A 13,293-nucleotide genomic window follows, 5' to 3' on the forward strand; every position below is an offset into this window, starting at 1 on the left:
TAAAAATAATGTTTTCTGTCAGAAAGAAATATAAATTTTAAAAAACACAATCTGCTTAATAGACAATAAAAGGATCCAGCCTACCATCTTCTTCAGTTTTGATGTGTAGCTGGGCAGTATAGGTATCAGAAAATCCCTTTTCGGTTGATGGAGTGATTTTTAATATATAATCAGTGTATTTTTCCAGATTATCAAAATACATGCTTGTCTCATACGTAACTAGAGGTGGTCTTACGTGGCGAGGAGTCTGCTGTAAGCTCAGAGAGACATAGTAGAAGACTAGACCGTTGGGTTGAGGTGGTGGGCCCCAGCTTACATTTATTGCAGTTGACGAAATGGACTCATAAGTCAGGTTTCCAACAGGCCCTTCAGGTACTATGACAGGTAGTGTGCAAAATATAAAAATTATCAGTAACCCTAAATAATGTTAACTAAATTCACAAACTGAGGATAATTGTTAAAATGGCATCTATTGCATCATCAGTTCTTAAATTGTTTAAATGCAGATACAGTAAATATCACCTATTATAAAATATCTTCTAAATAATATTAAAAATCATTCAAAATAAGTCCTGTCATCTCACACATCTATTATATGTGAGAATTATTTTTCTATAATATTCTCTTGGCTTTTCTTTCTTACAATATGGAGATTATGAGTGTGTAGATATGCATGTATGCGTGTGTATGTGTATATATATATATATATATATATATATTTAAATATTGCAATAATGTAATTAGCTATAAAATATTTTTGTTTCTAAAAAATGCCTGAAATAATATTGACCACATATTGCATTAAAACACTTTTGTTAAAGTCTGTGTAAACAAATATCTCCATATATTTTACCTTATCTTATTCTGCTGGTTAACTTGTGAACTATTTAAAGATTGTTCCAACAAGGAAAGCATTCACTCCTCATATATACAGTCTGTCAACTTACAATCTTCAGATGATAAACATGGAATTTTACTCTCAGCAGTAGAGGTCAATGCCATTTCTCAATATGAGACTAGTCTTTAAATAAAAGTGGACGAGGTGGGATTGGGGGACCAGTTGGAGGGATTAGCAAATACAAGTTGGTAGTTACAAAATAGTCACAGGGATGCAAAGTACAACAGAGGGAATATAGTCAATAGTATTATAATCACTATGTATAGTGCCAGATGGGTACTGGAAATATCAGGAAGAATACTTCGTAAAATATATGATTGTCTAACCACTATGCTGCAAACCTGCAACTAATGTAAAATAATATTAAAATGAATAAAAGTTACAACCATAAGAAGAAATAGGCAATGATCATATTCCCAAAGCTGAAACCTAAAAAACATTGATAGTTTCCGTCATTATAGTTAGCACAAACAAGATTCTGCAGAAGCTGCATACAAGAAACTTCTGGGGTTAAAAAAGTTATTCTGGGCATATTAGTCACAAATACAAAACAAACAAAAATGCTGCATAGAGTCCTATATGGATTAAAAGACTGAAATGAAATAGCTGCTAGAGAAAAAAGTGTATTTCCTAATGCAAATGGTAAGCATAGTAGCTATTAGAAAACCCATCCATGTGTACAACGGTCTTTCATGGCCAAACCGAATGGCTGTGACATCCTTTGAAGCAATAACAGCAACACAGTTTTCATGAATAAATGGTAGCAGTTTATATGAAGAGAAAGGCTATTATTATTGTAATAGTTTTATAGCTATGTTAAATGCATTTTCAAACTTTTATAATGACTAGTTAAATGTGCCTAAATAAAATGTCGGTCTTACTACAAATACATACAAATAGAAGGTTGTGAAATAATTATAAAGTTTTAAGTTAATCCTATTAAATATTAATAAATACTTTTCATTTACATACTGTCTTGATCTGTGTATACTTGAACTATGTCACTGCTTTTATTCCCATTTCCAACTGAAGTACTTGCTGTTACCCAAAATGTATAGTAGCTGAATATTGCCAGTTTATCTATTATTGCAGATACGGTCATATTGTCAAAGTCATTGGTGACTTCATGGAGTGTAACATTCTGAAAAATAAACATATTGTTTTAATTGTTCAGAATATAGTTTTAGTATACATGAACATTTCAAAAATATTTATTCATGAATTGGTTGCCTCAGTATTTTAATATGTTAATCTTTGAGGAAAATCAACATAGGACATTTTATTGCAATAATTAAACTGGAAATATGTTTGTACTAAAAGAGGAATCTATGGTAGTTTTTATTACAAAATCAATATATAGAACAGCGAAGAGGACAAAACTCTTAGCAATGAAGAAGGTCCAATGACCAACTGAAAAATGCTACATCTTTGCTAACAGTGTTAGTTTTCTTATGAAACATTCAAATATTTTTCAAAATGTTAATGATATATTTTAAAATTTGAGAGTATAATATATTTTTAATTTTTCCTTCCTATTAAAGAAGAAGGAATTATGAAAGTATTCATCTCTTTCTATTAACTAATTAAATATAGTTATTCATCTTTAATGAGTCTTCTTGTTCTCTATAATCCTGGGGAGGGGAGGAGGGCAGTTAGATACACTCTCTTATATGCAGAGTAAGAAATTTTATAAATTTCTGGCCTGACTCCTAGTTATATTGGTCCCAAGGCATTGTTTAAATTATTGGGAAATTTATATGATCATTTTCTCTCAAGCAAATATTAAACACAAAACACACAAAGAAAATAAATTTTAAAATAGAGGAAAACAGACTTTTAACAAAAAAAAACATTTGGCAATTAGTATGAATCAATTTGTAATATGTTCATCTACATAGAGAAATCTAAATCATTCCAATCTACACAAAGCCCTTACATAGAGTTCTATAAACCTGTCTTCATTCTGGCAGGATAGCTCTGGGAACATCACCTAAGCTCACAGCGCCTTCTTCCTCAACTATAAAATGGGAATAACCATTTCTACTTCACAGAGAGCTTTGGGGATTAGATGATATGAAGCAGATCAAGCAATTAAAACCATGTCCGCACATAACAAAAAACAACAAATGGCAATTAGGTAATTTAACTTAATAACATTGAATAATCAATTTGACTAAAATTCATAGTTAGGATGATTTTACACCGTATCAACAAATTAAATTCAGCAAGTTTTTGAGGTTCCTTTGCCAATATTTGGGGAAGAAGAGAAGAATGAGTGTAATAGAAGGTCTATTTCAATTTTGTGGTGATTTATTTAGGAGCAGACAAATTAAATTAATGTAACAATCTCACACAAAATATGATTTGTGAATTTCAATATTTTCCAACACACCTACTTCACACACAGAATAACAAGCTTATATAAAGTACCATGTAAAATGTTAACATAGTTTTCTGGTGTAACTTTTAATTTTTCTTTATAATAGAATTTATTCTGATTACCTATTATATGACCTTGATGACAATTAAGTCACAAATTATTTTGAATCAGCCAGAAGTTATTTATACTGAGTGTGCGTAGACATGCATAAACATATAAAGACATAACAAATTTAGAATTAAACCAATTATCTAAATTATTTCATTCCTTTATTTATTTTTGGGGAAAAAATCTTATGATTCAAATGATCTAATTAAGGTTTACTATTTTGTGTATAGAAATATAGTCAGAAGGTATTTAGCAAAAACTTTTCAAATTTGATTAATCACCTAGTATTTATATTGCACTTTACAATATACTGAGACAATGTCAGGCATACTGAGGAGACATGCCATGAGTGGATAGAAATTAAAGTGCAGAAGCATTAATACACTTTATAAAACACAATTTGCAACAATTGAGAGCAGAATGGGGATTGTCAAGTAGTAGTAGAGCGACTAACTTCCCCAGAATAAGAAGGAAAGATCACTACAAACTCAAGTGCTCCAAAGTATCACTAAGTACTGAAAATAATGGTGGTCTATTAAAATAATTTATTCCTTTCAATTAAAAATATATTTTATAAGGGGACAGACAGGGATGGAAGATACTGTTTTTTTAAAATATGTTTTTATTGATTTTTAGAGAAAGAGGTAGGGAGATGGATAGAGAGTTATACTGAGTGGCCAGATTATTATGACTGGCCAGATTATTATGACCACCCCATCAGTACAATGAAGTGAATTAGTTATGCAAATAATAATAATAAAACCTTGAGAGTATTTGCTTAGGAACTTTTCAATATTCCGTATTTTTGGAAGTGTCAATGAAGTACTGATGGGGTGGTCATAATAATCTGGCCACTCAGTGTAGAAACATCCATGAGAGCGCATCATCATCAATCAGCTGCTTCCTGCAAGCTTCCTAACTGGAGATCCAGGCTGAAACCCGGGCATGTGCCCTGACTTGGAATGCATCCTGTGAATTCTTGGTTCCTGCATAGATGTTCAACTACTGAGCCACACCAGCCGGGCTCAATTAAACTATTTATTGAGTATTAAACCTATGCATGACACAGTACAGAGGACTTTGGGAGATGGAAAGATAAGTGTCACATGACCCTTTTCTTCAGGCTGTTTGTTACAGCATAAGGGAGCCTAAGACAAGTATGAGATACCAGGACTGGGAATCAGAATATGATGTGCCATGCATGAGATAATTCTACAAATCTCGGTGGGAAGGAGAAGGAAAAGCATGGGGAAGAAAATAAGTTATACACTTATCCCATTACATAATTTTGATTTTGAGGATTTCTTCTATTCTGCCAATCCAAAATAGAAACTCAGGGAGTGAAGATTTTGATGCTATATTTAACATTAACTGTAGGTGGAAATGAAAGCACAGATGAACTTCAAAAATATGTGAAATGTTTAACATCATTAGCTTTTGCCCTCTTGCAGCTGTCAAACTTAAAAGCATTCTCAAGATTATTTAATAAAATATTACATTGTCTAAGATAGATAAATTGCAAATGAGATTGTTTTATATACCCAGGTTTGAATAAGGAGGCTCGGAAGATCATGTTGAAACCAGAGTTTGATGTTTACACTTGATTATTTAGACACAGACAAAGAGAACCAAATTAAAATCATGAATAAGCCATCAAGTAAATTGTACAGAAGCAAACGCTTTGGTAAGATTCAGAATTATTGACACCACTTAGCAAATTTTTGGCAATTTGTGAAAAAAGAAAAATCTGCAGTTCCAATCATCTCTGTGACATATGACATTGCTAAATGTATAAACAACATTACAGTTAGAAAGCATTAATAAATTATATGCTAATCCCATATCTCTTCCCCAAACAGAGCAGAACAAAGAGGTATAGCAAAAAGAGGGATCCTCCCTCTTACCCCTTTCTTAGCAGGCCTAGAACGGAATGTAAAACCAAACCAACCTCTGGACTTTCTTTTACTCACTGCTGGGTTAGTGCTGAGACAGCTTGCTAAGTTCTGCTCTGACCCCATTCATTAGCATAAACGTTACTGCAGATGCATTGCAGCAAGTCATACTGTAGCCCAGAGATTGCTGCTCATTGGACTCACTCTAGTAACTAAGCCTGGGGCGTCAGTCACAGATGGGATCAGGCAACCTGGAATGTCTAAGACTTATCTCTCTTCTCCTGCTCAAAATGATACAGAGAAATAAGAACGGCCAGAGTCACAACCAACATGCAGTCCATGGTGTCTATCAGTAAAAGCAGGATATTTCCTAAATTAGTGTTTTCCATACCATAGCCCATCTTTCCTCAATCCTGATCCAGTCACAAGTCCAATTTTATTCTTTTAATACATATTAGTTCTGCAAAATATTTAGTTTAGAAAGATAAATTCTGCTGAAAAAATATTTTCTACATGAAATGCATTTTAGCTATTTTCATATTATCATTCATATCTTAGAAAGTGTCCATATGCAAAGTGTGTGAGTCTAGTACCTTGCATTCCTCAAGTTAACCACATTTCTAGTTTTCATTATATCGGATAATAGTAATAATAGTTATTACTATTCTAGCTAACAATTGAAAACAGTTTTTAAAAATAAAAAACACACAAACATATCCAAACATGAGAGGTATTTATATTGTATACAAACAAAAGAAAATTTGTCTTAGTTGAGAAATAATTGAGGGTAAATGAAACCATCAACTCTTTAGAGAACACTTCTTAGAGGAGTGGAATTAGGGCCATATTTTTATACAGAGTTTTAAATAGGTGGCAGCTTCATTGCTGATAATACCTTTGAAGCTAATATAGAAACGTGTGCGTGTACACATACATAGAGAAATTAAAAAATATCTGACATTTCTCCACCATATTTTTCTGTCAATGGGAGCTTTATAAAATGACTATAGATAATTATCAATGTAAGATAAATTATTTTTTCTACCATGCCGAGTCTATACCATCATCAATTGAAGGATGTAAATAAAGAACTAGGAGAAAACTCAGGTCTTACCTGCACAAAAGTACCAGAAGTATTTCTGTAATAAACAGAATAATATTGTATAACCCCATTAGGTTTTGAAGGTGGCTTCCAAAAGAGAATTATTGATGAAGAACTGATATTTTCATAATGAACATCTTTTGGGGGATCACTCGGTGCTATAAAAAAAGCAATTGAACAGAAAACTGAACTTGTGGCTCCAAATAATGTCTGAAATGTTCTAAATTTTACTTGCCTTTGATAAGTGCTAACTGATTTTCAAAAAAAACCAAACAACTTAAGTTGGAATACCATCTAATTACAAGTCAGAAATGAAATCCATGAGGCTCAATGGGAAATCCCTCTAACACTATAGCAATATCCAAGCAGAGGAAAGACTGATTCTTAAACATAAAACACTATCTTAGTTCTGAAGCATGCCTACTGCCCTGGATTTAAAAACAACATTGTAATGAGTTTCCAATATAGAATATATAATATGAAATTCTAACTTAGAATTTTTAAATCGAATAATAGAGGATAATGGTAGAGAGCTGACTTTGTGCATTTTATTTTGTCTCATTTAACAAACACATAAAATGTTTACTAAGTGTCCAGTTCTGTTCTGAGTGCATTTACAAATATAGATTCATTAAATCCTCATAGAACCTTGTGAAGTAGGTACTATATTGTTTCCATAATACAGATAGGAAGTTGAGGCACAGAGAGATCAGCTAACTTTACCATTATCACACAGCTAGAAAGTGGCCAAAAAGCAATTTTGCATCCAACCAATGATGAATATTAGGCTTAATAATACATATTTATAGTTAACACTTGTGTTGTCTAGGTAGGATATTCTTTTACGTGGTCTACAAGGATAAGAACTCACCTCCCTCAGGTGTTCGAAAGTTAATAATATTGCTTCTTTTTTTCCCATCACCAAATCTGGTGCTAGCTGTTACATATGCGTTATATTCAACATTATAGTCCAAATCTGAAAACTCTAATGATATTTCAGTTACATTAATAGTTCTTAATGATGACCTATCCCTGAGAGAGAAAAAAAGAGATTATCTGTAGAACTGACTTTTAAATTAAATGTTACATATATATATATATATATATATATATATATATATTGAGCAGATTAGATTAAAAATGAACATGTGCACAGAAGTTTATTAATCCAGACTAATAAGATAATGATGCCACTTATCCTGAAATACTAGAAAGAGAGAACTTCAGAATTCAATAAATGAATTTATTTTGTTTTCAAATATATTCAATGTCTAATGTGTTCACATTAGAGTTTGCTTGGATTAATTTTAATGAATCTCTAGGAATACTATATGTTCAAAGTAATCACAGAATTTTTTTCATAACAATGTTTTAGTTGTTCAAATATTTGTCCTTTAAGTGTTGACAAAATCTTATTTGTAATATATATTTATCAACAAAGTCATTTTTGATATACAGCGGGGCCTTGACTTATGAGTTTAATTTGTTCCGAGACCGAGCTCTTTAAGGAGCTCGTTATCTCAAGTTACTCTGTCAACTCAATGCAGAAAATTGGCCAAGAGACAGCTGGTATCTCAAAAAACTCGTTAGTCGGGACACTCGTAAGTCAAGGCCCCACTGTATTATACAAAAGTAATATCTACTTCATTCAAATTCGAATAAATAGTAAATATCTGAATAGTAGTATCTAAAATAGCAAATATGTATTTATTTAATTAGAACAAGACTGAAAATAATGTACATATAACATATAGGAAAAAATAGAGTTCATATCTCTCATTCAATTAAAATTTTAAAAGTATTTAAAATGTCAATCCAGAAAAGAAAATAAATACTCTTCTAGTAAGTAGTAAAACCCAGGAGAAGGGAAAAAAGGTCAAAGAACAAAATATTGCTAAGTAAAAGTGTCCTACAATTATTTTATTTCTATTATATTAGTTCAGGCTCCATAGTTTTGAATTGGGTATAGATTATAATCTAAATTAAAGAATGAACCTGTATATAGAGGTGTGAAAACTGAATTTCTAAAATAAATTTAGATTTTAAGAGCAATAAAATTAATTATTAAACATCTTATGAAATATGGCCAATATCACAAAATAAATATGTATCTCTTATAATCTCATTTTTCCTTCTTTAGAAACACAAGGTATCTAAGACTTCAATGGTTGCTCTCTATGAAGATAAAATGTCCTTTCTTTACCATTGAAATATTTGAATTCTTGAACAATTAAAAGGGTTTTAGGTGAATTAAGGGAATCCACAAAGAGACATTTCAGCCATGGTGTTACCATTACAAAAGCATCAATTCACTTCGTATATAAGTATGGTTATCTGAAAAACACTGAAAACTTACTATAGTGAGAAATATATGGACTCAGAGAATGCTATTGGAGACAGGTAGGATAGGCCAGATACTCAGCAGTTGGAAACAGTTTGATCAGACGTCCTTTTTCAAAAGCAGGAGAGCTTTCTTAGACCTCACTGACACTACAGGAGAGGGTCTCCTCAAACTCAAGGCTGTGGCTATTAGTCTCACACAAATAGGCCTTTGCATAGAAACTTCACCCAAGTCTACATTCCTGTCGGCAGAACACTACAATGTACCTAATCCAAGACTAATATGTGAAAATAGACATTTTGGCAAACTCTCACTACTAGTCTGGGTATTAATCTTCTTAATTTCTGCAAATTTGACAAAAAATAAATCTATGTAATTTGCACATCTCTGATGGTGAGTGAGATACAATGTCTTCTTATAATTTTATTGGTCATTTTTTAATAACTTGTTCATGCATTTTCTTTTCTTTATTTTATTTGAGTCTTTTGAATAGAAAACAATATATGTTGGAGTTAGAAATTATTGTTCTTTTAAACAGTGCTCCAAAAAAAAAGATATATACTTTCTTCATCCTCTCTGAATTTAGAGGTGACATGCATGCAATCAATATTCAGCAAAATTCAACAAAATTTACTGAGTATCCACTTTATGTCAGGAGCTCTGTTGGACATAAATACAAGATACAGAAAGAAAAAGCAGTAAATAAGTATAAAACTATTCATTAATAACCATGTGACCTCCTTAGAGATGAGAATAATAAATCCTACACACACCAGTGCCTAAAAGCAAAGAAAAAGAAAAAAGAATGAGCAAAAAATGAGTTGTGACTAATGAGTAGAAAAGGAAAATAAAACAACAGCCCTAAAGATGCAAGAAGTCCTTTACTACAGAGCTAGTTTGTAAGAATGGAGAGTAGAATAGAAGGTTGAGTGAGGTGGGAAGAGGAAGAAGGGAAGCCTACCTGACAAAGCAGGTCTAACTCACAAATCCACAGTCACAACCAGCGTAGAAATAGAAGGAATATAAATGTCACACAACACTTAACCTCTAAAATACATAACTTTCAACATCAGCCAAAGCTCCTGATTAGTATACATTTTTAAACTGAGAAAAAACTTGAGGGGAATCTTCAGTGAAATAATTTTAATGATTTAGTTCTAGGAATTTATTACAACATTTTTAAAGCTGTTTGAAATTTGAGAAATCAAAACTATTCAAATGACTCTGAAATTATTCAGAAAAATATCCTGTATAATAAAAGCACAATATGCTAAGTGTCTGACCCAGCCGTGGGCAAACTACGGCCCGCGGGCCGGATCCGGCCCGTTCGGCTGTTCTATCCGGCCCATGGAGCCGAAAGAGCGGAGGGTTCTCTTGCTCTCCCCTCCGCTCCTTCACCAGCAGCAGTGTTAACATGTATTAGTTCACACAAACACTCCATCCATGCTTTTGTTCCAGCCCTCCGGTCCAGTTTAAGAACCCATTGTGGCCCTCGAGTCAAAAAGTTTGCCCAACCCTGGTCTGACCCCTTGACTAGTCGCTATGATGTGCACGGACCACCAGGGGGCAGATGCTCTGACCGGTAGGTTAGCTTGTTGCTGGGGTCCAGCTGATCGGGATTATGTGAGAGGGCCGGACATGCCCTGGAGCCTCCTGCAATCCTGCCCTGGCCAGCCTCCTGTCCCCTCTCCCCCTGATCACCCCAATCAATTGGGACTGGGCGAGATAGCCCTCAATCATCCCTAATCACTAGCTAGGCCAAGGGACCCCACCCATGCACAAATTCGTGCACTGGGTCTTTAGTAAAATATAATTTTCAGGGCATAAAGGAAATTCTAAAGCATAAAAGTATTTCTTTGCTTTAGCAATTTCTTTGCTTAATTTTTATCACATCAAGACCATGCCAGGCAGCAATGCCTTGTAAAGTAATCATGAATACAAAAACCCCCTGGGAAGACTTAAAGATTTTTTCCCATTTCCCTAAGTGTGAACCTGAATGGTTTTCTAGATAGGTTGGAGCCCCTATGAAAGGTCAAGGTCTTCTTTCTAAACTATATCATTTTATATTTTGTTTCCTATGGGCAATCTAATCTGATAATACATTCATTTAAATTCATTTCTATGAATTCATTTTCAAAACTTTAATCTGCTCTTATCTAAATACTAGAGGCCTGTTGTACAAATTTGTGCATGGGTGGGGTCTGGCCGGCCCGCCCCAATCAGGGCTGATCAGGCTGGGTCGGCAGAGGGGGAGAGGACCATGGGGAGGGGGGGCAGTGTTGGCCACTTTACCCTGCTCCCTGGTCAAACTCCAGGTTGAACTCCTGGTCAAGGGGAATATTTTCATATTAGCCTTTTATTATATAGGATTCTAGATAGATCCTTTTATTCACTAAATTCCACTACCCCAAAACAAAGAATTTCAATATCTAATTACTTGACTTTTTATCAAATATTATATCCCTCATATGTTCCCACTACAAGGAAACTACTCTTCTATGGTACACTTCAGTACTTTAGTAATTGGCTGTTAAACAGACCCAAACTAGCAAGGCATAATTAGTTGCACATTCTATAATCCTAAAGCTTTTCTAGGGTCTCAAAGAAAGTCTGAGTCAACATAGGGTATTCAATTGTTGCTACTGCTCTTATTGTCATCATTTGGTTAGCTGGTTGATATGGCTTAATTTTGTTTTGCTTGTTTGCCGTTAGCAGAAAAAGACATATTTGTAAGATTTAGAGGAAAAATCCACTGAAGAGAATGAGTTTGAAGCTAAGAATGCACTTATAAACCAGGGCCTTGGAGAAGACAAGGAATTAGGGTCCAAAAAACAGAAGGAGGAATTGTGCTTGAGTTGAAGGAGAAACATTTTCATTCCCTGAGAGTAGAAAGATTCCCTCTGGCTAAATAAGAAATTTGGATTTTATTCTGAGAGTAATGGAACGTTCTTGGGATGTTTTCTCCAGAGGTGCGAAATTTGGGTGTATGGTTACATTAAATATCCCATGCAATACTAAGATTAATTTCCTGTCTCTCTATCCCCCCTCCTCCTCCTCCCCCTCCTCCTCCTCCTCCTTCTCCTCCTCTTCTTCTTCTTTCTCTCTCTCTCTCTCTCTCTTTCTCTCTCTCTCTCTCTCTCTCCCTCTCTCTCCCTCCCTCCCTCCCTCCCTCTCTTTCTGTAGTTATGTAGTTTCTGGCCCACCCAGCTCTTCAGCTGTATCCTTTCCCATTTCCTGCCATTACACTCAAGACACAACTACCTTGCTGTTGCCCTTGTCAAGTCTCTTGCTGTTAATTGTCTAACGAAATTATTTGAGCTCTTACATCTGGTTAGTATACCCCTGGGCTTTTCAGCTACATTGTCAACAAGTTCCCATTTTTGCTTAAGTCATTTTAGGTTGGGTCCAGTCACTAGAAACTGAAAGAATCTTTACTAATAACATCTGTCCCAAAATGGTAACTACTATCCCTCTTGAGCTCTTTTCTTTAGCTCTCCAAGACATTTTGTTCCCCAAATCAGTTATGCAAGGAAATCACAATATCCCTAGCTTTGTGCATTTCACACACACAAAAAAATGAAGAAATCCCTTAGATTTAGGGTTTAAACATTTAAGATCCAGACAGACAAAATAAACAACTAAAAATACTGGCCTTAAAACAAGTTGTGGAGGGAACTGTGGTAAATCACAGGGTAAATGCTCCATCTAAAGACAGCCTCCATTCAACTTCAGGTGATTTTGATTCATCACTTCACAGTGAATATGGCAGAAGTATTCAGATTTTTTTAAGAAACAAAGAAACCTGAAGTTTTACCAGATATCTACTCATTTTTAAATGCTCCTGGATTTCTAGTCAGAATTATTAACAGTTTATGGGTCCAGCAAAGCCTGGGTGGTCAACACATAGCCTGTTTGTGCACCTTGACACTCATTAAAAATGACTAGCAAGAATTTAAAAAAATTTAATTAAAAAATTACAAAAAAGGTATAGCATAATTTTACATTATTTATGTTTATGTAAATGTGTTTTGCTCACCTACTTTGCAACTTGCCTTTTTTGTTTACAATTATGTCTTGATATTTATCAAGTTTGATACCTATAGTTCGTTTATCCATTTTAACTGCTCTATAGCAGCCCGTTCAATGAATATTCCTCATTTTTTATTAATTGACCTACTGTGGTTGGTAATTTAGATCTTGTTGTGGCCATGATGAACACTGCAATAAGCATCCAGGTATATGCATCTTTCCGCTAAGAATAAGTGATTTACGAGGGTCTATAAATACATGCGAAAGAATGAAACAGTAAAACTTGTGCACCCTTGAACAAAATGACTAGCAAAAAAAGCAAAGACAGAGCTTTTACCATCTCACTAGAAACCTCAAGTTAAAAGATCAAGAGCACCATTTTACTCAACCACTCCCTCTATCGGTATATCATTCATAATCCCATTTTGGCCCCAATAATCCATGTCTATAATGCTGTTTATCAACTTATTTATACAGTTCATTCATGCTGCCTCAGAGCCTTCATATTCTGTTTCCACTGAGATGTTCTCCTGACTTATGACT

The 13,293-nt window shown here is 34.0% G+C and overlaps 1 protein-coding gene across 1 annotated transcript in view; it reads right to left on the bottom strand.

Moving 5' to 3' along the window:
- Positions 1-13,293, bottom strand: part of PTPRQ (protein tyrosine phosphatase receptor type Q) — a 246,130-nt gene that overhangs the window by 134,389 nt on the left and 98,448 nt on the right. Inside the window, exons 27-30 of the mRNA XM_036300643.1 lie at positions 7,252-7,412; positions 6,393-6,538; positions 1,871-2,039; positions 85-375 (exon numbers count right to left, since the gene is read on the bottom strand). Coding sequence (XP_036156536.1) covers positions 85-375; positions 1,871-2,039; positions 6,393-6,538; positions 7,252-7,412 — 767 coding nt within the window. The remainder of the gene's footprint in view (positions 1-84; positions 376-1,870; positions 2,040-6,392; positions 6,539-7,251; positions 7,413-13,293) is intronic.

The sequence above is a fragment of the Myotis myotis genome, unplaced genomic scaffold (assembly GCF_014108235.1).
Source record: "Myotis myotis isolate mMyoMyo1 unplaced genomic scaffold, mMyoMyo1.p scaffold_m19_p_3, whole genome shotgun sequence".
In the NCBI taxonomy this organism is placed as follows: Eukaryota; Metazoa; Chordata; class Mammalia; order Chiroptera; family Vespertilionidae; genus Myotis; species Myotis myotis.